Source organism: Pongo abelii, chromosome 8, assembly GCF_028885655.2.
Source record: "Pongo abelii isolate AG06213 chromosome 8, NHGRI_mPonAbe1-v2.0_pri, whole genome shotgun sequence".
In the NCBI taxonomy this organism is placed as follows: domain Eukaryota; kingdom Metazoa; phylum Chordata; class Mammalia; order Primates; family Hominidae; genus Pongo; species Pongo abelii.
Window position 1 is genome coordinate 108,700,792 of NC_071993.2, and position 27,764 is coordinate 108,728,555.

The window sequence follows — 27,764 nt, forward strand, 5'->3', positions numbered from 1 at the left end:
TAAGCCACCATCCTTCCCCAGGCCTCAGTGTCCCCAACTATAAAATAATGGTTTGGATAGGATGATCTCTCAGGTCCCTTTAGGTTCCCTATGGGCTGTGTATACCGCCCTGCGTTCACCAGCCAATTGAGGCCATTCTTCTTCTTGTATTTCTTTACCTCCTTGAGTTTCTCATGAGTTTCAAGGGGGCGCTGTGAAACTGGTTACTGGGCAGCCAGCAGGCCCTTCCTTGGAGCTGCCTGGCTGCTTGGTTTCCCTGCTGGTAACCAAGCCCTTGTCTGTCTTTCCAGCAACCCAGCCCTTTTCTTATTGTTGCTGTCTGTTTCCATTTGCTCCTTTTATTCTCCAGGTTTTCCTTGACTCTGATGTTTTTCCCCCTGCTGCACAACAAGCCCTTCTGATCTCTGTGAAAGGCAAACCCGTGTCATTCTTCCAAATCATCATTGTATGACATGTTTTTATATCAGCCGGACAAAGGAGCTATTTGATCAGGGGGTATGGTGTGTGATTGTAAGAAATTCAGCTAGTCGGTGGCAACCATTGTTCCCCAAGCGGCTCCCTGACCCCATTCTGTTCCTGGAAAAACTCCCTGAGAGTGGCCTCTATTCATGGAGTAACACCAGTCCCCAGCCGCGCTCCAGGAGCATGCTCAATTCCTAGCAGTGTCACCGATAGCTGCCCGCAGCCACCCTTTAACTCTTTCATCAGCATTAGGTTTCCAACCCCACAGCTGTTATCACGGCCGTGAGCTCAGGGGGTTAGAGATATAGGCATGCTCTCTGCTCTCCCTCTTATCTTGGAGAAATTCAACCTTCCTTTGAAATGGTCATTTGGAAATTACCCGTCTGCTGCTTTCAGCGCAGCAGGCCTGGCTAGCATGCCTGTCCTCCTCGGTTTTCCCCTGACGACAGCCTTCCAGCACTGCCAACTCACAGGCCCTGCTGCTCAGTGGCCTCCCTCCTGGTATGGAATCTAGTGGCACCTCAAAACCATTTCTGATTGCCTGAGGTAGAAGTGTGAGGCCCCTCACCCTAGCCTCAGAGTCCTTGCCAGATCGTTCTGGAGATGAGGAAATACTTCCACACACTAATGAATATTACTTACTCAGGCTTCTTTCTTTTTTGCAATACACACTGGGCCCCTATATGTGTAAGGCCTTGTGTCAGGTATTGTAGGAGAGACAGAGTTGTATAAAAATTGGCCCTTGGCCCTGGGAACTCCATCCATTAGGAGAAATGAAACAAGTAGACATCAATCTGTAGAAACATCCACAACATTTTAATACTGAGTGATTCTTTGAAGTGTCTTAACACCTAATGATGGCATTGGGATTTTTCTCTTTGTCCCTGTGTTCTTTTTTTTTTTTTGAGATGGAGTTTCGCTCTTGTTGCCCAGGCTGGAGTGCAATGGCGTGATCTTGGCTCACTGCAACCTCTGCCTCCTGGGTTTAAGCGATTCTCCTACCTCAGCCTCCCGAGTAGCTGGGCTTACAGGCATGCACCACCACGCCCAGCTAATTTTTTTGTATTTTTAGTAGAGACAGGGTTTCTCCATGTTGGTCAGGCTGGTCTCGAACTCCCGACTTCAGGTGATCCACCCACCTTGGCCTCCCAAAGTGCTAGGATTACAAGCGTGAGGCACTACACCCGGCCTCCTGTCTTCATTTTACAGAGACTAGAAAAAGTAAAGGGACCTAAGTCACTCCAAGCCAGTAGCTGAGCAAAGGCTCAAATGTAGAGTCTCTGATTCATTTTTCTCCTGGTTCATTCTATTAATTCATTGACTGCTCCTTTGCTCCAAGAAGCTGGCAGTAGATTAGACTGTTGTCATTTGTCTGTAACTACTATCAGGAAGACAAGACCTCAAAGCTAATACAAAATTCCAATACAAGAGTCTAGAATCCTAAATCAGGCTCCTTGGCCTCATCCCCACACCAGTGTTTCTGTGCCTTGAGTCAACAGAACGGCCTCTCCAGTAAGAGAATCTCAGCCTGGCTTCCCTATCTCAATTCCTCCTTGGCTCCAGGGAAACACCCACAATACAACAGCTAAAATATTAAGGTCTATACACAGAGTGGCTGAAAAATGTATTGTCCTGTGTACTGATTCATGCTACAACATGGATGAACCTTGAAAACATTATGCTGAGTGAAAGAAGCCTGACTCAAAAGGCTGCATGTTGTATAATTTTATTTGTATGTCTAGAATAAGTAAATCCATAAAGACAGAAAATAGTAGTTGCCAGAGGCTGGGGATCCAGGGAATAGGGAGTGACTACTAATGGATACAGGGTTTCTTGCAGGGTAAAGAAAATGTTCTGGCCGGGCGTGGCGGCTCACGCCTGTCATCCTAGCACCCTGGGAGGCTGAGATGAGAGGATCGCTTGAGCTCAGGCGTTCAAGATCAGCCTGGGCAACATAGTGAGACCTCGACTTTCCTAAAAATTAAAAAAAAAAAAATTAGCTGGGCATGGTGGCTTGCGCCTGTAGTCCCAGCTACTCAGGAGGCCAAGGCAGGAGGATCATTTGAGCCTGGGAGGTAGAGACTGCAGTGAGCCGTGATCACGCCACTGTACTCTCACCTGGGCAACAGAGTAACCCCAATATATAAATGAAAATGTTCTGGAATTAAATAATACTGTTGATTGTAAAAGTTTCTCAGTATACTAAAAGTATGAATTATGTACTTTAAAGGGGTAACTTTTGTGGTATGTGAATTATATCTCAACAACAAAAATGGAAAAGATGAAGGAAAAAAATACCACCTAAAAAAAAATTTGTCATCCAAACCAGGACCGAGGCACTGTTTTTTTTTGAGACAGGGTCTCAGTCTGCTCCCTAGGCTGGAGTACAGTGACCCAAACATGGCGCACTGCAGCCTCGACCTCTGAGACTCAGGCAGTCCTCCCACTTTGACACTTTTGAAGTATTAATAATTACCCTGGGAAAATATGTATAAACCATATGGTGACTCTAGCTAAGGACAATGAATGAGAGCTCTGTGTGCAATCTCTGTGTGCCACCTGTCTTTACATCTTCTCTAAGAAGCTTAAGCAAGAGCCTACCCAGCCAAGAATTCTGTGGCCACTGGTGGCCCTAGGGACCACGTGTATTGGTACTCTCAGCTCTCCTTGGCTCTTCTGCTCCCAAATTCCCTATGTCATTTGGGATTCTACTTCCCAAATAGGACTCACCTTTTCATACTGAGCTTTAAAGATTTACTCTACTCTGACATACATTGGACCTCTGCCTAATCACCAGATTTCCATTCTTTCCTTCCTTCCTTCCTTCATTCATTCATTCATCCATCCGTCAATTATGTGGTCTCTACTGGTACCAGGCAGTCGGGCAGTGTAGCAGCTGAGGAATACACATGGATAAGTTACGTTTTCTTCCCTCAAGAAATTCACTTTCTATTAAGAAGATCAACATTTTAAGTAGAAGGCAGTGAAGACACTTCCGAGCTAGAAGTATGTATTGGGTACAAGAAGGCCCAAAAAAGGGAGAGGTCAGCGTTTCCTGAAGGTGGGACTTTCCCCATGCCCACCTCTGGACATTCCAGAGAGATTTATAGGACCTAATTTGGCATCCCGCAAGAGGAGAGGAGAATGCTTTCTCTGTCTTTAGTTGCCTCTGCCGTTCCCATGCTCCTCTCCCATTTGGTGGCTGCTCTTAAGTGGCCTCTTACTCCCCCCAGCACACTGGGACGCTGCCACTGACTGGCATCTCTGGAGCCTCTTTCCTGGAGGCTCAGACTCCCATCCTCTGGGTGTTGTCTGGCCCTTTTCTTCCTAAGTGCATTGTGTTCTTGCCCATTTTCCTGCCCACTTACACAGGCTTATAAGGTTAAGCCCTTTGCCCAAGGTCACAGCTGGTTAGTAACAAAAGCCAGGCTAGAACCCAGGTTCAACCCTCAAAGTGAAGTCCTTCTGAGCTTCCAATGAAGGGTTTTATTTTCCTAACAAAGTGCCTTGTAACTTGAAGAGGTGAACCTCAGCCAATCTCAGACCCGCTTTTCTTTTTTGTTTTTTTTGTTTTTTTGCTAATTTAGCTGCAGCCTAGGCCATTCCAGGGGTGGCAGAGGTCATAAATAGTAAGTAAATGATTAGTAACCCCCCACCCCACCAAGGGTGCAGGTCAAGATCTCAGCACAAAGATCAGGCTGGAACTTCTGATCTCTCCCAGCCTGTCTGTGTAATCCCAGTCCCCCTGCCATACAGTTTGGGACCCATCTGACAATGGAGTTTCCAAGACTGGGCAGAAGGAGCAATGGGATTCGGTTCTCCCGTGATACAGAAGAAAATGTTCACACTTCGAGAATTCAGAGTCAGAGAAGCTTAGGGGTTAAAAGCCTGGATTTGAAAGGCCAACAGATCTGGATTTATTATTTAGAGACAAGGTCTCGCTCTGTCATCCAGTGGACTCAAGTGATCCTCTCACCTGAGTCTCCCAAGTAGCTGGGACTACAGGTGCACACCACCTCTCCCAGGTAATTTTTTATTTTTTGTAGAGACGGAGTCTCACTTTGTTGCCCAGACTGGTCTTGAACTCCTGGCCTCAAGTGATCCTCCCACCTCGGCCTCCCAAAATGCTGGGATTGCAAGTCTGAGCCACTGTGCTTGGCCCAGATCTGGATTTAAATCCTAGCTGTAAAACTTTAGAAGGAAGAAATTCCTTTGCTTTTCTGAACCTCAGTCTCCCAAATGTAAAATGAAGATAATGTATTCAGGGGAAAAAACCCTCATGAAGGTAATAACTACCTCTTAGTACTATTATGAGGATGAGATGAGATGAAGTGTACCAAGGCTTAGAACAACTCTAGTAGACAGTAAGCACTTAATAAATGGTATGTAGCTTTAGTTGTTGTTATCTTTTCTCAAACTATCTCTAATCTTAGAAGGGTCCAGAACTCTGGGGACTGTTGGCCAAGTTTCCCCAGATAATGTTTGCAGCCCTCTTATTTGCTCCATAATGGCAACTTCATTCATTAATTTACCAAAATTTATAAAGCGCCTACTATATTCCAAGGCTACTTGAAACATTATAGTTACAAATAAGAAGTTACAACTCACTGTTGTAAATAGAATAATGTATGAGACCAGAGGATTGCCTGGGAGACATAATAGAGGGTAGAAAAGTTTAGGTCTCGAAGGGTATGTAGGAGTTCACTAGGCAGAGGGAGCAGCACATGAAAAAACAAATATGCATGGAAAAGCATGTAGTATTTGGGAAATGTTAAAAAGTTCTGCATCACTAGAACCTTCCGCAAAAGAGGAAGGAAGCCAAGCACTGTGGCTCACACCTGTAATTCCAGCTAGTCGAGAGACCGGACGGGAGCATCACTGGAGCCCAGCAGTTCTGGGCTTCTGCAATATAGCTGCCTCTGTCTCAAAAAAAAAAAAAAAAAAAGTGGTGCCGGGCATGGTGGCTCATGCTTGTAATCCCAGCACTTTGGGAGGCTGAGACAGGCAGATCACGAAGTCAGGAGTTCAGGAGCAGCCTCGCCAACATAGTGAAACCCCGTCTCTACTAAAAATACAAAAATTAGCCGGGTGTGGTGGTGGGTGCCTGTAATCCCAGCTACTTGGGAGGCTGAGGCAGGAGAATTGCTTGAACCCAGGAGGCGGATGTTCCAGTGAGCCGAAATCGTACCACCACCACCGCACTCCAGCCTGGGCGACAGAGCAAGACTCCGTCTCTGGAAAAAAAAAAAAAAATGCGGATGGAGGTAAGTTTGAGAAGTTGTGGTCAGATTGTGGAGGACTCCCTATGCCCAGCTGAGGAATTTGAACTTTACCTTGTGGGCAAAGGGAAACTGGAGATTTCTGAGCCTGCGGGTGACTTGATGTGCTCCTTGGCTTTGTTTAGAAATTTTTCTTCTGGATGCTTTGTAGTGGAATGATGGCAGAAGGAGCCCCCAAACTTTTGGGACAGGGAAGGGGATGCTGCCCCACTAGAAAGGAGAGAAAGTGCTGCTGCTGCTCTGGTTTCCCAGAGAGAGAAGTCAGTTTCCTCTCCACTTTTTGCATGTGCTCTTAGTTTACCTAAATTTCACAAAGGTTCTGAGAGACTTTCAAAGACTTCAGAATTTTTGCTTTCACAAAACAGAGCTGAGGTGGCATCCTCTCAAAGTTCTTGGCACTACAAAAAACTGGTATTGATCTTGGAGTCAGGAAATCTGAATTTTATCTCTAACTTCTTCCTCTGTGTCTCTAACTTCTTTCTCTGTGGTTTTTAACTTTAAAACAAAATATATATACATATATATATGTATATATATATTCAGATCAGGAAATCTGAATTTTATCTCTAACTTCTTTCTCTGTGTCTCTAACTTCTTTCTCTGTGGTTTTTAACTTTAAAATATATATATATTATATATATTATATATATTGTATATATATGATATATATATTATATATTGTATATATAAAATATATAGATTATATATATTGTATATATAATATATAGATTATATATTGTATATATAATATATATTATATATATTATATATATAATATATAGATTATATATTGTATATATAATATATATAATATATATTATATATACAATATATAATCTATATATTATATATTGTATATATAATATATATAATATATAAAATATATATTATATAGTATATATATATTATATATAATATATAATATATATTATATATACTATATATAATATAGTATATATTATATATTGTATATATTATATAGTATATATAATATATATTATATATTGTATATATATTGTATATATAGTATATATATTGTATAATATATTGTATATATTATATATATAGTATATATAGTATATATAATATATATAATATATATTGTATATATATAATATATATTATATATATAATATATATTATATATATTATATATATAATATATATTATATATTGTATATATAATATTGTATATATTGTATATATATAATATTGTATATATTGTATATATATAATATTGTATATTGTATATAATATTGTATATATTATTGTATATAATATTATTGTATATAATATTGTTGTATATAATATTATTGTATATAATATTGTATATATTATATATATTGTATATATTATATATATACATTGTTGTATATATATACATATATATGTAACAATATATATATTTGTATATATATATTTGTGTATATATATATTTGTATATATATATAGTATATATATAATATATATATATATTTTTAAGACAGAATCTCGCTCTGTCACCCAGACTGGAGTGCAGTGGCACGATCTCGTCTCACTGCAAACTCCACCTCCCAGGTTCACGCCATTCTTCTGCCTCAGCCTCCTGAGTAGCTGGGACCACAGGCGCCCGCCACCACACCCAGCTAATTTTTGTTGTTGTTGTTGTATTTTTAGTAGAGACGGGGTTTCACTGTGTTAGCCAGGATAGTCTCCATCTCCTGACCTCATGATCCGCCTGCCTCAGCCTCCCAAAGTGCTGGGATTACAGGTGTGAGCCCACACCCGGATCTTAGTGTTTGCATGTTGTATTACTTTTTATCCTTTTACTTTCAGCCTACTTATGTCATTATGGGTTTTGTTTGTTTGTTTGTTTTTGAGACAGAGTCTCATTCTGTCACCCAAGTGGAGTGCAGTGGTGTAATCTCAGCTCACTGCAGCCTCCGCCTCCCGGGTTCAAGCAATTCTCGTGCCTCAGCCACCCAAATGGCTGGGATTACAGGCACATGCCACCACTCCCGGGTAATATTTGTATTTTCTTTTAGTAGAGACAGGGTTTCACCATGTTGGCCAGGCTGGCCAGGAACCGCTGGCCTCAAGTGATCTGCCTGCCTCAGCCTCCCAAAGTGCTGGGATTACAGGTGTGAGCCACTGAGCCCAGCCTTCTAACTCTTGATTAATTGGCTGTATGAGCTTGGGCAAGTAAATCTCTGTTCCTCAATGCCACTTCCCTTCATCAGGTGGGAACTCTCCCCTGACAGAAATTCCCTAGCACCGTTTGGCACCTGTCTGGGGTCACTTTTGTCATTACATTCTGCTTTGCATTATTAGTTATTGTTGTGCTTTGCAGAGTGGAAAGAGACTGGCATCAACAGATCTAGCTTTAAATCCTGGCTTGGTCACTTACCAACTGTACGGCTTGGAGAAGTTATCTAATTATCTGAACTCTCATTTCCCCTTCTGTAAGTCTGGAATATTGATACCTAACACATTGGGTCATTAGAAGGTCAATAGAAGGAATAATTGAAATAAAGTATGGCTGGGCCCAGTGGCTCATGCCTGCAACCCTAGCACTTTAGGAGCCAGGAGGATCACTTGAGGCCAGGAGTTTGAGACCAGCATCGGCAACAAAGCAAGGCCCTATCTCTACAAAATAAAAATAAAAAATGAGCCGAAGGTGGTGGTGCACACCTACGGTCCCAGCTACTGAAGAGGCTGAGGTGGAAGGATTACTTCAGCCCAAGAGATCAAGGCTGCAGTGAGCCGTGATCATGCCACTGCACTCCAGCCTGGGCAAAAGAATGAGACTCTGTCTCAAAAAAAAAAAAAAAAGAAATAAAGTGGCTGGGTGCAGTGGCTCACACCTGTAACACTAGCATTTTGGGGGGCTGAGGTAGGCAGATCACTTGAGTCCAGGAGTTCAAGACCAGCCTGAGCAATGTGGTGAAACTATCTCTACAAAAAATACAAAAATTAGCTGGGCGTGGTGGTGAGTGCCTGTAATCCCAGCTACTCGGGAGGCTGAGGCAGGAGAATCACTTGAACCCCGGAGGCAGAGGTTGCAGTGAGCCGAGATTGCACCACTGTACTCCATCCTGGGCGACAGAGTGAGACTCTGTCTCAAAAAAATTAAATTAAATAAATAAAGTACGTAAACAGTGCCTGAAACCCAAGGCACTCACGACAAAATATTTATGTGAACATAATATAGACCTCTCACCACACACACATACAGTAGCAGTCTTGGTACCTAAGCACTTAGCTTAAAACATTTATATAGTGTGGACTTAGTGTCAATATTGATACTGCATTTATGCCTTGGTTTTCTTATCTTTAGGATAATGATACTATCTGACTTACTGCACTGAATAGCTGGAATAAAACTGAAAAATATGCCCATTTGTAATTGCCTCTTCGACATTCAACCATAACTTATGTATGTAGTTTCTCTTACTAGACTGCAAGCTCCTTGGGAACAAGAACGAATCATTGGTTTCTCTGTAGAGAGAAATGGAATGGAGCCTAGGGCTTGGTGCACGTGAGTGGAAAGAATCATTCACAAGCCCCACATTCTAGTTGGAGCAGAGTCCCCAAGCTGGGAGCTGCCTCCAGCCAAGCCCACTATCCCCTTTCAGTTGCTACTTTCGCTGACTTTACACAGGTCAAGTGTAATCATCACCCAAGTTTACTTCACGTTTGTCTTGAAGATAGTGTCCTAAGCTTCTTAACCCAGGCCCCAGTCAAGAATGGCAGCCAGAAGCCTGGCCTTGAGCTGCTGAGATGTTGAGGAAGTGAGCAGGGACCAGCAGGGTCTCTAACTGCGGCACAGAGCCAGTTCTTGGTGCCAGCCCCAGAGGATGGTCATTCTGGGAAGCCTGAGCTTGGGGTCTGCAGGTGAAAGGCCAGTCGGAGAGCCTGCAACATCAGAATAAGCTCCTGGCCTTAGCACCAGCAAAATGACCCCTTCTCAGAGTCCAAAGCTGCTGCCCACTCAGCAGTAGCACAGGGAGGCCCCTGCCCCTGGGACCCATCCCAACCACCTCTCTTTGCCCTCATCCCCTGTTGGCTTAATTCCAAGGATCCTCCTAGATGGATTGGGATTCTCAGTCAGCCTTCAGAGCCATGCCAGGGCCACATAACAGCTCAGCCAAGCACATTGATGCAGCAAAATTTGGTGGGTCAGCACTGGAGGGCCTGGAGCTGCTCTGCAAAGGAAGTTTCCCTGTTGGATCCCTGGAAACCTCAAAGGCCATACCCCCTCTGAGCCACCTTCTAACCTGCATCTGTATCCTTGGAGGCAGGCAGGGAAGGGGTTGAGCTTAAGATAATCTACTCAGCCTGCTGAGGGCTTCCTCTGAGGGCTCTGGGCTGCCTAAGAAAAGGGGAAAAGGGGAAAAGGAATTCTTCAAACAACAACCCTCATAGCATGTACTGAGTGGATGCTGTGCCCAGCACTGTTTTGACTACTGGGTGTGCTTTCTTGTTGGCCTTCCACCTATAAGTAGGCACTATTGTGAATCCCATTTTACACATGAGGAGACTGAGTCCTAGAGAGGTGAAAAAACTTTCCCAAGGTCACAAGGATCCCAGCTAGACAAATGACCACTCCTAGCCTTTGTCTCACACAATGGCTTGAAGGGGAAGAAAGAATTTATTTTGAAATTAACCACGGTTCTTGGGTTCTCCTGCAGGATTTCAAGTGTGCAGAATGCGGCCTGGCAGAAGGTGCATGAGTACTTCAGAGTGCAAAAGCCCTGGGTTCAGGTCCGAAGTCAGCCACTGCCTAGCTCTAGCACTTCAGGCAAAGTGCTTCAGTCAAATGGGGCTAGTAGTTCTGACCTTGCAGGGCTATTGTGAGGATCAGAATAACACACTCAGCATGCCTGGCAGCTGGTGGGTGCTCAGCACATGGTCACCATGGCTATTCCTCTCCTCTGCCCTCCCTTGGCTGAGCGGGTGCAGGCCCCCATTGCTGCTGGCGGCCCCATCACTGACTGCTCCAGCAGCCCATTGGAGTAAGTGGAAGCAGCTGGGAGAGGGGTCGGGGGAAGAGGGGAAGGGAGGGGACAGCTTGAGAGCTTGAGTGACTGCAGGCCAGCCCTGAGGGCCTCACAGGGGATATAGGCCCTAGCCACAGGTGCACCAATTACTCTCCCCTCAAAGAAAGCCTGGGGTTCACTTCTCCCCACCCCCGTTTTCCCACTCTGCTCAGCCCTGACCTTTCTGCAGAAGGCGGTGGCAGCTCCGCAGCACCAGTCCGCTGGCTGGTCGTTTGTCTTCAGGTTTCACAGCCTCCCTGAGGCTCCCAGTGCTTTGCAAGTTTTCCCTCCTTTTCCCAGCCACTTCCCAGTTAGCCTGGGAGCCTCTTAGTGGCAGCTCGGGTTTCATTCCTGGGAGCTTTGTTCCAAATGGAAGTTTCTGGTTGGGATAATCCCTGGGTGTGAGTGGTCAGTGCAGGAAGAGCCAGGAGCCTCTCTGGGAGGCAGTGGGAACAACCCCACCAGTCCAGGTGCTCAGAGGAGGGAGCAGAGCTGGCCTCCTTGTCCTGGAAGCACCCTCCCATCGAGACCCAGGGGCTGACCCTGAGCAGCAGGCCTGGAGCCCACCCGTCTCTTCTCTGGTAGGTCCTGGCCATCATCCTCTCCTGGATGCCCAAGAGAATTCTGAAGGGTTCAGACCCCTCATCTCCTTTACCACCTGCTACAGTTGAGATGCCAGGCACAAGAAGCTGAAGGGACCCCGATCCCTGAGCCATCCAAAGCAAATATTGTTTAAGTCTATTTTATAAAATAGGCTTCCATACAGGTTTTGCTCAGGAAAAAATTTTCTGTTGCTAAAAAAAAAGTTTTAAGCAAATAATCTAATTCAAACCTTTACTTTCCGGATGAGGAAATTAAGGTTCAGAAAAGACAAGTTTCCCAGAGGATCCTACAGCAATTCCATTCTCGTCTGTCTTCTCTGTGAAGGCTCTTGTGAGCCACGCAGGCACAGTGCCTGGTGCTAACTCACGTGTTACCTGCGCCATGTTGTATAGTAGACTCAGGTTCACTGCTCTGGGAAGCCCAATACATGGGCCAGCCTGAAGGCAGGGACCTTGCCACGTCCACCCCGCTCTCTCCAGTAATTCAATACCCAGTGTGCATGGAATTCAACTGGGACTGAGCCAAGTGGAGCTGAACTCCAGCAGAACCAGCCCAGGGTCCTGTCTTCCACTAGTTTTCAGCTGCCTAAAAACCAGCCATGGCCACCACACTCAGCATTCCTGCCTCCGTTCCCTAAACCCCAGCGTCTTCACACAAACCCTGCTCTTCCTGTCTCAGCCTTTCCCACTCCTCATCAGGAAGGCCTGTCTAACCATGGCCACCTGCTACATGGGAGGCCTTAGGAGTCAGGGATCTATCCAACCTGTGCACCATTGCTTCCCAACACTCTACTGCCTGGCATATAGGAAGTGCTCAGTAAACCCTTCGTGAATCAATGCAAGGCACTAGGGAAAGGAAAGCCTTCGCATTTGGCTAGAGGAAAGGTCAGAGCCTTGAATGTCAGCTCTCTGTGTTCTCAGTGCTTCTCTCTTGTTCTGTTTTTCCCAACTCCAGCAACTCAGGCTTGACTTTTCCCCAATTTTCATGGGCTTATTTGGAGTGGGGGGGGGAGGCAAAGCCAGGTCTGAGGGGCAGAGAGGCAAGAACGTGCACACTGGCCCCCAGGATAAGCAAGGAAACCATCCCCCTTGCAGCCACCACATCATCCGTCCGTCTCAGTTCTCCCAGGTCTTCAGGGGCCCGGGCCTTTGGCAGCCACACCTGTTTGGATGAGTGGAAGGGATGGGGAGAGGCCAGTCAGTCTCTGTGTGCATGAGGGACCTTGCCCAGTCTCTTTCTCAGCCTCCTGGCTGCCTTAGGCCCTCGGCTGCCAGAGCTGTTTCCCCAGGAAAGCAGCCTCCTTGCAGACTCTGCTCTTCGGTGCCTCTCTGATGATGCCACTGTGCAAACCTGGGCTCCCAGGGACTTGGCTCAGGTGGCCCTACCCCCTCTCCCAGATTCCCTCCCGGCAGTAGCCACCATCACTGTTAGGAAGCGTTGTTAAGGTACCCACTGGACACCTGACACACTCATGTTAACTCAGTCCTGGCAACCCCTACGGTGGAGTGATTCCCTGTTGTACAGCTGAGGAAGTAGGGGCTGGGAGAGGTGAGCTGACTCGCCCCAGTTGAATGACCAGGCAGTGACAGAGCCAGGATTCAAGCTCAGGGCTGCTGGACTCCAAAGCCCTTGCCCCTCACCCTCACACCAAGCCACTTCTGATTTCTGGCTGTCCCTGTGGCCATTCCTCTGACTTCCTTCTCTGACTCTGCTGAGGCCTGGAGGATGCCACAGCAGTGTCAGAGCAAATGCCAGGGGTGGGGGGAGCGAAAAAAAGGAAAATCCCCTTTTCTTTGCATTCCCTCTGTCTACCCACCCTGCTGGTCTGATGAAAGTGCCCAGATGGGGGCCTGCTTCCTGGGGCTGGGTTCCTGCAGAGGGCCTGCCACCAATACCAGACTCTCTCATCCCTCACACACTCGTACACACTCATACCAGGGTTCCCCACGCCAAAATAGCAACTTTAGACACCACCTGCTTAGGCTCTGACCGCCCCCCACACTCTGCACAAAGCTGTGGCTTTAGCCATTTGGTCACTCGGCTCACCTTGTAACCAAGCTTTTTTTCCCAGAGCCCCAGCTACCCATCACACCTTATTTAAGGACACCCCTAGCAGCCACCCTCCCTCCCTGGGCTGCTCTCATCCCTTCTCAGGAAACTCCTCTGCCACTCAGCTCAGGAGCCCCCACCCCCAGCACCCCAGGGAAGATAAGACCTGCCTTAAGGGAAGTGGCTGGAACTTGAGCCCAAGGTAGAGAAGTCAGCCCAAACCCTCAGAAGTCTAAGCCTCAGTGTCCTGCTGACCTGGCCTATTCTATCAGAACTGAGATCAGGCAGCTCCTACATGGTGTATTACCCAGGATGAATGTTTTATGAGTTTGCTCTTCATTACCAAGGGCTCCTTGCAGAGGGCGGGAGGGGGAGGGTGTAGAAAAAGCCCGGGGAGAGACTGGGCAGGGAGATGGGTTGGAAGAGCACGGGGTGGCCCAGGTGTCTTTATGATGGGACAGGGGGCAGTTCTTTGTGAAGAAATATTCTGCAGGACTTGGTGATATTTGTCGTATTGAGATGATTGAATGTCAGAGGCTAGAAACAGGGAAGAGTCCAAGAAGGTGGTTTTGGAATCTGGATTTTTGGGGGGCTGCATGTATGGGGGCAGAGGGACAGCTGGAATTGGGTGTTGGCCCAGGCCACCTCCACCCTCTGAAGTCACCGACCAGTCCTCTAGGAAGTTGGCCTGGGTCTCAGGACCACAGTGCTGTGGCTGCTGCAGGCTTTGCTATTCTGCCACTCTGGGGTCCCAAGCCAGGCATCTTCCAGACCTATGGGGCAGCACACTGGCCAGAGCTCTATTCAGGCTTCTCTGTGCTCCCTGAATGCCATGCCCAGGCCTGGGCCCTTGTTCTGAGCACCTCCAGCCAGGCCCTCACCTACAGCCCATCTGAGTCTTCATGACTGGGGACCTGGCCATATCTCCAAACGCCAATGGTGGGGACCTGGGTCAGCAGGGCAGAATGCTGACTGTCTTCCCCCAATATCCACTCACTCCTCCACACACGGCCCGGGAAGGAATGGCAGGAAACGCTCCCCAAACCCACCCAGGGGCTGCAGCCAGTTCCACTATTGCCAAGAGATGGGCTAGGGAGGGAGCGAGACCGCAGACGGAGCTGGAGCCTCGCTCAGGGCCTGCCAGTAGGGAGGGGGTGGGTTTTGAATGAGGTGTCAGCTCTGGGGCCTGCCCAGATGGACAGTTACTTCTTGAGGGTCAGCAAGAGATCCAGATGGGGAAGGGGGCAACCAAGGGGACCTATTGGCACAACCCTCCACGGCAACATGGGACTTGGGGATCCCCCTGGAGTTCCTGCCAGCTCCCCATCTGTCTTGCTACCACTTACTCCTCCTCTCTCCTCTGCTCTCTCTGGCTCTTAATTCCCCTTCACTCTCTCCTGTGAAGTCCTCTGGTTGCTACGGAAACCCGATGGCGATGAAGAAAGGAGAATTTGGGGAGGTTCTGAGATGTCCAGCCCAATAGGCCCTGCCTAGATGTCTGCCTGTCCAGATTTTGGAGACATTTGTTGCAGCTTGAGAAAATGATGGGGGCCTGTGCCAGACAGCCTTGGACCTTTTTTAGTAAGCAGTGCATGTCAGATGGGTGAAGAGAAGTCACCCATCCCAGGACCATCCTCAGATCTCCCTGCCCTTCAGACGGTTCCTAATGCCTGACCCATGGTCTGGATACAGAGGACTCCCAGACTGCCTTCTCCGCAGCTGCCTCAGAACCTGCTGTATGTGGATTGCTTGCACAAATGCTTGCTGAACACTCACCATGTGCTGGGCACCATTATAGGCACTGGGCGTTCATCAATGAGCGATTCGAACAAAGTTCCTGCTCTCCTGGGAGGTAAGGGTAGAGTAGACCAAAAGCAAGTAAATAAAAAACAGGATAAGATCAGACAGTGATTAAGTGTAATGTAGAAAATAAAGCAGAGGCTGGGCACAGTGGCTCACGCCTGTAATCCCAGCACTTTGGGAGGCCGAGGCAGGTGGATCACCTGAGGTCAGGAGTTTAAGACCAGCCTGGCCAATATGGTGAAAACTCATCTCTACTAAAAATACAAAAAAAAAAAAAATTAGCCAAACGTGGTGGCACCTGCCTGTAGTCCCAGCACTTTGGGAGGCTGAGGTGGGCAGATAATTTGAAGTCTGGAATTTGAGACCAGCCTGACCAACATGGTGAACTTCTGTCTCTAATAAAAGTACAAAAAAAAAATTAGCCGGGTGTGGTGGCGCCTGCCTGTAGTCCTAGCTACTCAGGAGGCTGAGGCACGAGAAACGCTTGAACCCAGGAGGCGGAGGTTGCAGTGAGCCAAGATCATGCCACTGCACTCCAACCTGGGCGACAAAGCGAGATTCCATCCCCCCATCCCCCCAAAAAAAGCAGACAGTGACAACAGAGAGACCCACATCACGCAGTCGGCCAACCAGTGATTTGGAGGAAAGACATTCCAAGTGGCAAGAACAGCAAGTGCAAAGGCTCTGAGGCTCCCTGGGCTTGTTACAGAAGCTGGAGGAAGTGTGTCCAGGGAGCAGCAGGCAAGAGGGAGGGTGGGGAAGGAGTGGAGTTCCACAGGCAGAGCATGGAGAGGCTTGTGCTGGCCTGGAAATGAGTTTGAATTCAAGTGTAGGTATGGTGGGCGTAACACAATCAGATTTGTATCTGGAAAATTCTGGCTTCTGAGTGCAGAATGGATTGTAGGGGGATAAGAGAGGAACCAGGAAGAGCAATTGAGGTTGGGGGTGGGTACTGCCACAAACCAGACAAGAACTGATGATGGCTTGGAGCAGGGCGGTAGCAGTAGATAGGTAGATAGGGTGGGTGGTGGATGGATTGGGCTGAAGAGATGTTCTGGAGGGAAAGCAGGCAGGAACTGCTGATGAGAGGCAAGGGTGATGCTCCCAGGTTAAACCAGCCCTGTTTTTTGGCCACCTCCTCTCAGCCCTGGGGTTGAGTGGGGGGTAGGGAGTAGGGAGGCAGGATGACATGAAACTTTTCCCTAGCCCCAGGTAAAGCTCTGGACTCAGAATCCTTCTGTCCTTCCCCTAGGTCATCAGGCCACAGCACTCTCTGCTTTTCCCCCTGCCTACCTCGTGGGCCACACGGTCTCAGTCTTCTTTGCCAGTTCTCCCTCTTCACCTGACCTCTAAATGTTTGGAGCACACTGAGGCTTGGCCGGCTCCTCTCTTCCATCTCTGCTCACTCCCTAAGGAATCCATCCTGTCTCCTGGCTTTGAAAATCATCTATGTGCTGAACACTCTCGGACTGCTATCTTCACACTAGACTTCTCCCCTGAATTCCAGACTCACACACAACTGCCTACTCATCTCCTCTTGAATACGTATGTAGTCAGCTCAGATGTAACGTGCAAAACCAAACTCCTACCCTTCCCCTCCAAATCTGCCCATCCTGGAATCTCCCCCATCTCAGTGAATGACACCTCCATCTTTTTCATTGCTCAAGTCGGAAACCATGGAAACTCCTAGACTCCTCTCTTTCCGCACAAGCCACATCCAAATCCATCAGCAAATCCTGTCATCTCTACTTGCGAAAAATGTCCAAAACCCCACTCTCTCCTCACCATCTTCCATTCACTACTATCCCTCACCTGATTATTGCAGTAACCTCATAACTGCTCTCCCTTGCCCTGCTACCTTCTAGTCTCAACACAGCAGCCAAACCAACCTTGGGAAAACTTAATTCAGATCATGTCACTCTACTGTTGAAAACCCTCAGTGAAATTATCTATGCATGTAATCCCATGCCTGTAGTCCCAGCTACTTGGGAGGCTGAGGCAAAAGAATCGAATGAACCCAGGAGGCAGAGGTTGCAGTGAGCTGAGATCGCACCATTGCACTCCAGCCTGGGTGACAGAGGGGGACTCTGTTTAAAAAAAATAATGATAATAAATCCTCAGTGGTTTGCGGTCTCATCCAGAGTCCAAGCTGAAGTTTTTTCAATGGCCCCACATGATCTGCCCTTTGCCAGAAGGTCTCTGCACCCCTTCTGTCTCTGTGAGCTCGCCTCAGTTTCTGTCATTCTCTACTACCCCCTACCCCCAACCGCACACCCCCAGGATCCTCCCTTAGCTGTGCCGTAGCCGTGGTGGCCTCCTTCCTGTCCCCCTAATGCAGTGTGCCTTTGTAGTGGCTGCTCCCTCCACCTGGATCGTCCTCCCCCAGGTATGGGAACGCCTTACCCTGATGGAGTGTTCTCAGACCCGAAGTTATCCACAAGGTCTTCCTATCACCTTGTTTAAAATCGCCACCACCCTTCACACTCATCCTCTTCTCTGGAATATTGAGATGACTGGGTGTCAGAGGCTAGAAACAGGGAAGAATCCAAGAAGGTGTTTTTTGAATCTGGGTTGGTCGATGCGGTGGTTGTCACTGACTGATGTGTCCTCCCCCACTAGAATATGGGCTCCAGAGGAACAGGCATTTTTGTGTCTTATTTTCTGCTCTGTCCCCTCACCCAGGACAGAGCCTGGCACATCATAGGCACTCAGTCAAAATTTACTGAATGAATGAATGGAACTAGGGAAAGACCTGCAGCCTGCAGGAGGCAGCCTGGATCTGGGAGGGGAGACCCAATTTCTAGGACAGCACCAGCTTTGACCCTAGCCATGGGTCGTCTGGGCTGCAGTTGTCATCTGTGGAGGGTGGGGAACTCCTGAGGCCCTTTGTAGCAGCAACATTCTAGAATGATGTTTGACCCTGGCCTCATCTGCTTCCATTTGGCTGAGGGAGGAAGGGAGGGGTAGAGGCAGGACCTGGTGCTGTGGAAAGAGAGAACTCTTGCTCATTCTTTCTAGTGAAGACCCAAGTGGATTCTGCTGGCTTTGAAAGGAAAGGCATCTCTGGTTTGTACTTGGCAGGACTCTGGGAGCCCTGGGTGAGGAAGGAATGAGCCAGGGGGTGCAGCCCCAGCTGCTGAGTGGGGACAAGTAGAGGCCTGGCCACTGGGCCTGGGTTCCTCCTCATGGAGACCGTCCTTCTGGGGCATCATGGGGAGGAGGCAGGAGGAGAATTGAAGTGAGTACTGGGGAGAGAGAAGGCTGGAGAGCGCCTAGTGTGTGGATCGGCTGGGCTCACACGCAGGCCCTCAGTGGGTGTGCGTGGTCAAGCCTTGAAGCAGCCCTCAGCCCGCCCCTAGGCCCTCGAAGCCAGCACCAACTCCGGGACGGAGTGGCAGGGAGCCTTTTGGCTGAGAGAAGCCCAGTCCCCCTTCCCTTTTCTGGGCCTTGCAACAGCTCCCTGCTTGTTTTCCCCAAAATAAATGGGCCGAGCATATTGGGCCAGCAATAACCCCTTGAAATCAGTTGTTATCACAGTTAACAACCAGTTTGGCTTCAGTTCAGGCTGTTAACTATCAAACCACTAAGTGCCGGTAATGATTGATTCTTGGCCAGTTGCAGCTTGAGTGGGCTGTAAAACCCCATTAGTGAGGGCTCTGTGGAGGCAGCGGCTCAAAGATAAACAAGTTGATGGGTGCTCTAGCCCGGCCTAGCCCCAGTGCTCTGGGCGCAGCTCCCATGGGTCCCTGGCCTGGGGTCCTACTGGGAGTCAACCTCTTCCCAAAGCCGCAGGCAACCTCAAGGACCAGGTCCCACCCTTCTGTCCCCCTCCACCTCACCTTTCCCTATCCAGGTGTCTCTTTCTAGAAGGCAGGTCTGGCTCTCTGGAAAACTCCCTTCTTCTTCCAAGATGTAAACATGGCACAATCCCATTGCCACCACCCTGGAGGGCTCAGGCCTCCCCAACCTGGGGGCATGAGGATTAGCTTTAGCCAGTGACCAGCCTTGGCCCAGCCTGGCCCCACGTTGTGGCCAGGATCACAGGCAGAGAGCCTGACATTCCACCCCCCGCCCCAGACTCCCTCCTACTCAGTGCCTTCCCCCAGGAATTGCTCTCAAACAAATGAAATGTGGGTAATTACTGGGCTAGGGGCTGGACAGGAGACCGTGCAGATGAAAGCGTTTCCTGGACAGTCCCTTCATTTGCATGGCATCAGAAGCTGCTCAGAAGGTGTGACTTTTCCCACAGTGAGACCCCAGCTCCTTGCACAATAAAGCCAGGCTGCTCACCCAGAATTAATTAAAGGGGGAAGGGAGCAGAGGAGGAGGCGCTAAGAGCTGGGGGAACCGGAAGAGAGACATCTAGGGCCGCTTCGCTACATCCAGTGTCTACGCACCAGCAGAAACCCACTCTCTCCAGAGCCCCTCACCGCCTGTGGCAGGCCACGAGAGGTGGGTGGACAGGCCAGCCTCTACTGCCAGGCTTCCCATTAAGCCTCGAAATTCCTCATCTGCCAGGGTGGGCTAAGCTGGGGACTTGGGCCTGAAACTGTGGGAGGAAGCCTTGGGTTGCTCCCTACCCCAGGAGATGCCAATAGACAGAGACCTAGAGGAGCGAGGTTTCTAGACTGGCTCAGTAGCTGGGCTGTGGGACCAGCCCAGGGCATCCACAAGGAAGGAAGCAGGAGCAGCCCTAATGGGAGACCTCAGTGATGAAGGCTGGGCCAGCTCTGCACTCAGGAAACTGCCGTGGGGCCTGGGCTCTCCCTCAGTGTGGCGGGACACCAGTCTCACCAGTCCACACGCAAACACACACCTGCACCCTTGCCCATTCCCTTCTCTGCCCAGACCATGACCTGCTCCACCACTCCCACAGCAGCCCTCCCTCCCTCCACACATGGCCTCCTGCTTCTCCCCAAGGCCATGACTGCCTTTAGTTCAGCGCTAGGCCTATGAGCTTCCCTTCTGGTGCCATCCGGTGCCCAGCTCCTCTCCCGCCAGGCCCATCTTCCGAGGTGGGCAGCCTCTTCCTGGAAGACAGTTCCCCAGGCTCTCACAGCACCTGAGCTCAGTGCTTTCCGCCCACAGCTATCTCACCAGATCACTCAAGGTTAACACTTGTCCCACATCACAACTGTTAACACCAGTCTTGGCGGTCCCCCTCCAATATGCCCCCACCTTGGACCCTGGCAGCTGCTCTTTTCTTTCATTTTCTGGAGCCTGAGTCTCAGAAAGAACAAGTTCTGGAATCTCCAACCTGTCTCCCACATGGACCTAGGCACTCAGAGAAGCACTTTTTAAGAGGATTAAATCCATGATTACAGCTCTGGTCCCAGCACATCCATTATTTCTGGCCCTGAGGTGGCCTGGGGAGGTGTTAGCAATGACCTCTGTAAAGTGCTAGGAGGTACACATCTGAGAGCTCCAAGGACTAGCTAAGAGCCTCTTCTTGCCCCTTTCCCTGCTTCTGTCCTTGCAGGAAAACCCCTCAAGTGACAGTGATGGGGATGGTTGACAGGCAGGGGTCCTTAAGCTGGAGGGAGGCTGCGGTCAGAGCTGGCGCCTGGTCATCTGTGTCTCCCAGCTGCCCACCAGCTGGGGCAAGGTTAGGGGGAGGGGCTGACCCGGGCAGGACTCACTCTCCAGCACACATTTTTAATATGCAAGTTAAATAAATCTTTCAATCATTTAATAGCCACCAGTCTGATACCCACTTCTAAGAGGACTGTCCTATGTCACAGTCCTTTCCTCCCTGCCCCACCTGGGGGTGCAGTGGAGTCCCTGGCTGCCCAGCCAACTGGCCCTGCAGATACTGGGGCCTCAGCAGCACAGGCTAGAGAAAGCCCCCCACCCCCGCAAACCCCTAGCCGGAATCCCAGTCTAGGCCACTAATGGGGCTTTCTGAGAGTTAAGAAGACAGACACCACAGCCAAGTGGAATACAAAAATAGAGCCTCTCTTTTGTTTAAAAACAAAAACAAAAACAAAAAACAGCAAAAACCCAACAGCAAACAATATCAACAACCGGAACCCAGGGCTCCCCCAGCACCTCCCCAGCCTGCAGAGCAGCGCACAGCTCATCTTGCTTGAGTTTTGGGTGCCCTACAGGATGAGCCTCTCTGTGGTCTGGCGTTGTGGGGAGGGCCAGGCAGCACCTATCGGGGCTCGGGGGCCCAAGTCCTCTGGCTGCCGCGCAGGCTGCGCGTGAAGGGCGGGTAGTTGAGGAACTCGAAGCGCAGGCTCTGCTCGGTGGTGTGGTGGCCCCGGGGCAGCCGCTTCATGAAGTGGACCTCACGCTGGTGCTGCCGCGTCTTGGAGCCCTTGCGGGGCCGGCCCTTGCGGGTGAAGGCCATGTACCAGCCCTCGTACTTGGCATTCTGCAGCGCTGTGTAGTTGTTCTCCAGCACAATCTCCGTGAAGACGCAGTCCTTGCCTTTGCCGTTGCTCTGCAGGTAGGGGAGCCAGACGCCACGTTACAGAGCCCCCCCCAGCAGAGGCAGAGGGCGAGCGGCCCCAGACAGCAGGTGGGCACCCCAGCAGATGGCGAGGTGGGCAGGAGCCGCAGCCCCACCCCCTGCCTGGGCACCCGCTCTCTAATCCCTCACAACTCGCAGCCCACCCGGCAACTTCCTGTCCTCCCGGGCAGCAGTGACACATGGTTGTCTACGGAGGGGCTGGGCCCCAAGGCAGAAAGACAGAGAGAGGGGCCCAGAGCCTGCCTGCTCTGGCCTCTTGCCCACCAGTCTGGCCACCCGTCTCCCCACCTGCCCGTCTCACCCCCTCAGGACTTCAGCTCCCTGGCCCCAGGGCAGCCACCCTATGGAGGAGGGGAGGCCTGGGAGGAGGTGCTGAGACCCCAGCCCCAGAAGCCCAGGAAGTGGGGAGCTGGAGACTGGAGAGGAGCCGTGACTAATGGAGCCATTTCAGAGCTCGGCCGAGGGGCTGGGCCTGCGGCTTACTGAACATTCCAAATGCTGGTACCATGTAATTGGACATAATAGCAAAGCAATTTGGCGATTTGTTAAAAAGATATATGGAATTTACCAACCCGCCCCCCCCCAGCCCCTTCCCTAGCCTTCATTCTTCCTCCTTTGCCTTTTATAGTTTTCATCTCTCAAACAGCTTCCTTCTCCCTTACTCCTGCACCCAATCATGAGGTAACCCCAAGATGGCCCTGTGGCCTTCTGCCTACCTTGTTGGGATCAGAGCACAGGACTGTCTCGAAGGAGTCCAGCCAGCCCAAGCCACTCCCCAGGTCCCGCGGACCCCACCTCCCTGCTGGGGCCTCACCTTGGCGATCAGCTTCCCCTTCTTGTTCATGCAGATGTAGAGGCCCGTCTCGGCTCCTCGGACTCGAACTCTGCTTCCAAAGGTGTCCGTCTCCACGATGAGCTTTGCTGTCAGAGAAGGTAGCAGGATGGCTATTGGCAGATTCCCTGACCCCAGCTGGCCCACACACTTGTCACAGCCCAGCAGCAACTGCTCCAAAGACCAGGAACCCAAAACGTGGACTCCAGCCCCAGCCCAGCTACTAACATGCTGTGTAACCCCGAGAAAGGGCTTTTCTGGACCTCAGGCCCCATCCCTGGGTTTACAGAGGGCAGTGGACGGGATTATAGTTTTCAAACTGGGTTCTCAAGAGAGGTCTTGGGACCATCAAATTGAAAAAGCTGAAATGCCATTCCTTCCACCCTCTTTTTAAACCAGACAGTGATGTCTCTTAGATTGAGGCTCTAAGTAAAATTTTATTGAATCAGAGTTCCATAGCTTATCAAAAGATCTCCGAGGATCCTTCCGACTCCGAATGTTATGTGCGCGTGTCTCATAGGTCATTACAAACGCTTGGGTGAAGTGGTGACCTCCAGTCCCAAGGCCAAAGATGAAAGCATTGTCTCCTGTTTCTGCCACTTTGGGTTCTAACTCACAGCTTTGGCCACCCCCAGCCCCTCAACATCACCAGGCTCTGCTCTGCTGAGAAGGTGCTAGGGATGGGGACAGCTCTCCCTAAACACACAGCCCAAAGCAGGCTGCTTTCCCAGAACCTCAGACATCTGCCAGGAGGATCTTGCCTCTTCCCTGTGGCTTCCCAGTCACCAGGGTCCCCAGCCCAGTGTCTAGAAATCAACAACTCAATCGTCTTTTCTCTTTCAGCCTCATCACAGCTGGGCTTCTCAGCCCAGTGACCAAATACCTTCTGTGGGTGAGGAGGAGGGAGAATCGTGCCCGTTGGCCTCTTAGTCTGGAGGCCAGGAGGCAGGGCTGAATTCTATGCCTCCTTTCGCATTCCCCTCCCCTTAGATAGCCAACTTGCCACAGAAGCCTGTCCCGGTCACCTCTCTATGCAATCATCTCTTATAGGCTGTCCTCAAGAAAATAGTGAGTCTGACTTCACTGTTTGGGAAGGGACAGAAGGCGCTGGCTCTCCTGCCGTCCCTGCCGCAGAGCCCAGCCTCTCCCCTCCTTGAGAAAGCAGTTCTTGGACTTAGCCTGCATTGACATATGGCACCTCCTCTGTCCCTGAAACCCATGGCAGGGGTTTGAGGCACCGAGGTCAGCAAGTCAGTCATCACTGCTCAGCTTGTAATGTTCCCCGCTTCAAACAGGCTCAGTGCTGGGACCAGTGGCCAAGCCCCCAGTTTGGCCCCATGTCAGCAGGGAAATGCAGCTGTCACCTTGCTGCCCGCTCACCTCCTCCTGGACCTGGCCAGTCTGCTCATCCCTCTCCTGCTCTGCCTTCCACAGCAAGAGGCAGCTGTTTTTTAAGGGCCAGGAAGGATGCTGACTCGAGGAGTGAGAGGATGCCACTCTGGGGATTCTGGCCAGATGCGGGAGGCAGGGATGAAGTAGGTGCCTCTGCATCTTCCTGGGGCCGGTAAAGAAGCCATTGAGACCTCTCTGCTATTCTCCCCGGACTACTCCTGTCCTGGCTGAATACCCTGAGCCTCTGTTCTTAGGGCCTCCAGCTCCTATCCTGCTGTGGGGCAGGGACTAGGGAAGGTGGGAAACCTCTTATATGGCCAAGGAGAGAAGTGGGCATCAGGCTTCCTCTGATGTCTGAAGACGAATTCCCCCACACCAGCTTGACTTCTGCTTCCCTCCCCAAAATCCAAGGATGCTGGGCCATTTGCTGTCATAGAGCAAACCCTGGAAGAGCCAGGCATTCGTCTCCTCTCCTTAGAAGCTGAGAAGGGCAGCAAGCAGCTAATTTGGAGGGACAAAGGGACGGTAGGCCTGCTCTGCCAGCCCAGCAGGGGAGCTCGGCCACCGGGCAGGCTGCCCCCACCCCCACCCCAGAGAGCCCCCTCTCTCCCATGTCGGTTGAATCTGCTCCGATCTGGGGAGCTGGGGCCGCAGTTTACGGCAGCTCTCCCGACCGGGCTTTTGGAAAGCTTAACATTTTCAAACCTATTCTTCCACCCCAGTGACAGATTTATCCCAGGAAAATTATGTCTCCTCCTCCAGCTTTGAAGGGAAGTCAGCTACGTCGATGCAGAAAAAATGCAGCGAGACATACTCGATCCCCCAAACTGGCTCAAGAAGAGGAGAAAGTATTCAGGAAATGTTAAAAAAGGTGAAAGTAAGAAGAGTTTTAATCGCTCTGCCAGACGCGGGGGTCTCTCCAGAGATTCAGAGAGAACAATCTTGAACCTCTTTTTTAACATTTACAGACTTGCAACTCCTTTCAAACTCCACATCTGAAAAAAAGCTCGTTCTTTTTCTGTTTTATATCATTCTTCATTTTTCTTCTTAGCTCTTAAAATGCCTCACCTTTTTATTACATTTTAATAGAGTCTTCCCCTCTCCTTTCATGCTTGTTTAACGTGGTCATTATTTAAAGGTTTTTAAACTCACAATAATCACTCTCTAAAAACAACACCAGCCGCCCAGAGGGCTTGCTTTTCTCTTGGTACATCCAGGACTCTGGAAATTGGCCCCGTTTCAAGGCAGGAATATTGAATGTTTTAGAAATCAATCAGTCCTCAGCCTCTCTGCCGGCAGTAGCTCTCCGCACTTGCCACCCCACAGGGAACCGGGAGCCCTGCCCCAGCCGCCTAGGTTCCCCGGGGAGTGGAGCAGGGAGAGCCCCCTTCCAAGCCCAGTTTCCACGTGTAATTGCCCCATCCGATTACAGTATTTAAGGGTTCCCAGCAACCTCCTTTTCTAACTGGGAGAGTTGAGGGGATTTCTCTCCCTTCTCTTTCCCACTCTCCTTTTGTGGGCCCTGGCGACATATCCTCTTTCAAGCGCTTCCCTTAAACCTAGGCCGCCTCCTCCTGAACCCCCTGCCTCCACCTGCAGCTGGGGAGGAGTGTACGAAGGGGGGAGGTGTAAAGGGAGATTCCTAGATTCATTCATTTGCTGGGCAGGGAAGGGGGCACCTGTGGCCAAGTACTCCCCGAGACCCCTTCCCTAGCCCTCTCTTCCCCAGCTGACCCTCAAGACACCTTTCTGCCTTAACTCCTTCCCTTCTGAGCTGGGGACCCTGCAGGCCCCTGGCCAGTGCAGTTGGGACTGGCCGTCCAGGCGCCACGCATCCCACAAGCTACCTTCAGCGCGCCTTACCGAAGGGGTCGCCGTCCTCTGCCATGGCGTTGATGCGCTTGTTGGCCAGGACCTGCACGTGCTTCCCGCTGGTGCGGCTGTAGAGTTGGTAGGTCCGGATGAGGCGGCGGCTGAGCTGATCCGTCACCAGGCTCTGCTCCCTCACATGCTGTGTAAAATTAGGTGAGGACTGAACAGTTACCTTTAGGAAATTGAAAAATACACAATACACCATTATAATGCTACTCCGCCCAGGGGCCCGAGTGGCCCCATCACCCTGCGTCCCCCTCACTGTCCCAAGCCGCCAGCAGGTGCTGGGGGTTCCCCCAACATGCCAGCCCAGGCCACCATCCCCCACCCAGGCAAGTCGGGCAGACCCAGCCCAGGATGAACGAGCCCCAGGGAGAAGCTGGACCCACCTGTTGGGAGACACCCTGGGGCTCCCGGCCAGCCCGGAACAGGGAAGCGAACTCCCTGCCCAGCGCAGGGCCCCTGCCCGGGCCTTCCTAGAGGAGCAGGGCGCTTTTAAGTAGGGAGGCAGCCCTCCCCGACCCCTGACATTTATAAAGACAAATTTACGGAGCAAATGTTGAGAGTGCAGGGAACCTGGGCACCCGATCGTTGGGCCAAACCGGCCACAAGCCTCCCCTGAGGGGCGCTGAGAGGGTCTCTGCTGCAGTCACCTGGCTTCCCCTGGCATCGAACATCCATCCCCTGGCCGCGGCTGCCCCCTTCCTCGGCGGCTGGGTGTTCCCTATGCCTCCAGCCGGCGAGGATGCATGGGGGATAGTGCTGGGCTCCGAGACCTTCGTTTCTATCCTGGCCACTCACTCGCTGTGTGACCTCAGGCGGGGTGCTACCTCTCTGTGCCTCAGCTCCCTCCTCGGGGTGGCTCGGGGCTGGGTTTCTAAGGTGCCCTCAGCCCTCCTGCGCCGGCCGCAGAGTCGGTCCCGGTGCCCCCGACCGGCGCTGCCCACCCGGGTCTCCCACCGGCGCGCCCGGCCCCCGCCTCCGCGCACCCCTCCTCACCTGGGCTTGGAGGCAGAAGACCAGCAAGTGCAACAGCCTGTGGGAGACAAAAGCGGGCGAGAGAGAGAGGCGCGGGTGAGGCGAGGGGCGCGGCGGGCGGGCGGCGGGGCAGGGCGGCGCGGTACTCACAGGCAGCTCAGCGCGGAGCGGGGGCTGCCCATGGCGCGCGGCCCCGGGGCACCGAGAGCCCGGCGGGTCACGCCGTCCCGCGGGCGGCCGCGCGGAGCGGGGCGCGAGAGGAGAGGGTGCGGGTGCGGGAGGCCGGCGGCGATCACGACGCGGCTCCGCGGGTCCCGTGGAACGTCGTGCTCGCCGCGCCGCACCGAATCGCTGTGCGCCGCTGCCGGAGCCGGTGGCCGCTGGCTGCTCCGGAGCCGGAGCGGGCGGGAGGGTCACGGGCTGGCGGGGTGAGTGGGGAGGTGGGAGGGCGGGGAGGGGTGGGGGCGGGGGGCGCCGCACCGGGCGCGAGGGGGGAGCGCGGGGCGGGCGGCGGGAGCCCGCAGCCCCCGGCTGGGAACTGGGGCCTGGATGCAGCCCGGGGCGGGGGCGGGGCGGCCGGGGCGGGGCGGCCGATGGGTTCGGGATTGAGGGTCTGGGCTAGGGGAGGGGTCTGGGGACCCGCGGGAGGGGCGGGGAGGGCCGGTCTGGGCGCCTCCCCCTATCCCCGGCCTGTCCCCTCGCGCGCTCTCCGGGCCCGGACGCGCGGGGATGGGGGCGCCTAGGGCTGCGAGTTCTGCGGGCCGGGAGACCCCGGGCCTGGGCTTCCCCGACCGCCCGGAGCGCCCAAGTCCGGCGGGGCTGGGTCTCCGCCTCCGGGCCCAGCCGCTTCCGCCGCCAGCTACGCAGTGGTCTCCGAGCCACCTACTGTGTGTCCCGCCGGGCCCCTGGGAGCGGCCGCTAACCGTGCAGCGAATGGCTGCGCACCCGGCCCTCGTGCAGTGCGTGCCGGTGCCACCCGGACCCCGCTCCCCTGTTTCGGC

The 27,764-nt window shown here is 51.6% G+C and overlaps 1 protein-coding gene and 2 long non-coding RNA genes across 8 annotated transcripts; 1 reads left to right on the top strand and 2 right to left on the bottom strand.

The window, feature by feature from the left end:
- Positions 1 to 12,326: 12,326 nt before the first annotated feature.
- Positions 12,327 to 19,280, bottom strand: LOC134762073 (uncharacterized). Its single transcript, XR_010141609.1, has 3 exons — positions 17,618 to 19,280; positions 15,188 to 15,256; positions 12,327 to 12,523 (listed from the first exon to the last, which is right to left on the bottom strand). It is a non-coding gene; the product is annotated as an uncharacterized LOC134762073 (long non-coding RNA).
- On the top strand, positions 18,114 to 22,971 carry LOC129048475 (uncharacterized). 3 transcript variants are annotated; one of them, XR_010141611.1, is made up of 4 exons: positions 18,114 to 18,280; positions 19,464 to 19,666; positions 20,694 to 21,737; positions 22,538 to 22,971. It is a non-coding gene; the product is annotated as an uncharacterized LOC129048475 (long non-coding RNA). The 3 variants fall into 3 exon arrangements; XR_008510853.2 differs by having other exon boundaries at positions 18,121 to 18,280; positions 21,666 to 21,737; XR_010141610.1 differs by lacking the exon at positions 19,464 to 19,666 and having other exon boundaries at positions 18,121 to 18,280; positions 21,666 to 21,737.
- On the bottom strand, positions 21,271 to 27,149 carry FGF8 (fibroblast growth factor 8). 4 transcript variants are annotated; one of them, XM_024254287.3, is made up of 6 exons: positions 26,914 to 27,149; positions 26,785 to 26,821; positions 26,175 to 26,261; positions 25,777 to 25,924; positions 22,504 to 22,610; positions 21,271 to 21,659 (listed from the first exon to the last, which is right to left on the bottom strand). In XM_024254287.3, exons 1-6 carry the CDS (start codon positions 26,943 to 26,945, stop codon positions 21,369 to 21,371), a joined length of 702 nt encoding a protein of 233 aa, XP_024110055.3. In that variant the 5' UTR covers positions 26,946 to 27,149; the 3' UTR covers positions 21,271 to 21,368. The 4 variants fall into 4 exon arrangements, with proteins under 4 accessions (XP_024110055.3, XP_024110054.3, XP_024110057.1 ...); XM_024254286.3 differs by having other exon boundaries at positions 25,777 to 25,957; XM_024254289.3 differs by lacking the exon at positions 26,175 to 26,261.
- Between the last annotated feature and the right edge of the window lie 615 nt (positions 27,150 to 27,764).

Bases quoted from the DNA above. Each gene is read 5' to 3' on its own strand.
- FGF8 (XM_024254286.3), bottom strand. From the start codon at position 26,945: ATGGGCAGCCCCCGCTCCGCGCTGAGCTGCCT. The intron at 26,262-26,784 runs GTGAGGAGGGGT...CTGCTCCTCTAG, and splicing joins TCTTCTGCCTCCAAGCCCAG to GAAGGCCCGGGCAGGGGCCC. The intron at 25,958-26,174 runs GTGGGTCCAGCT...AATTTCCTAAAG, and splicing joins CCCAGGGTGTCTCCCAACAG to GTAACTGTTCAGTCCTCACC.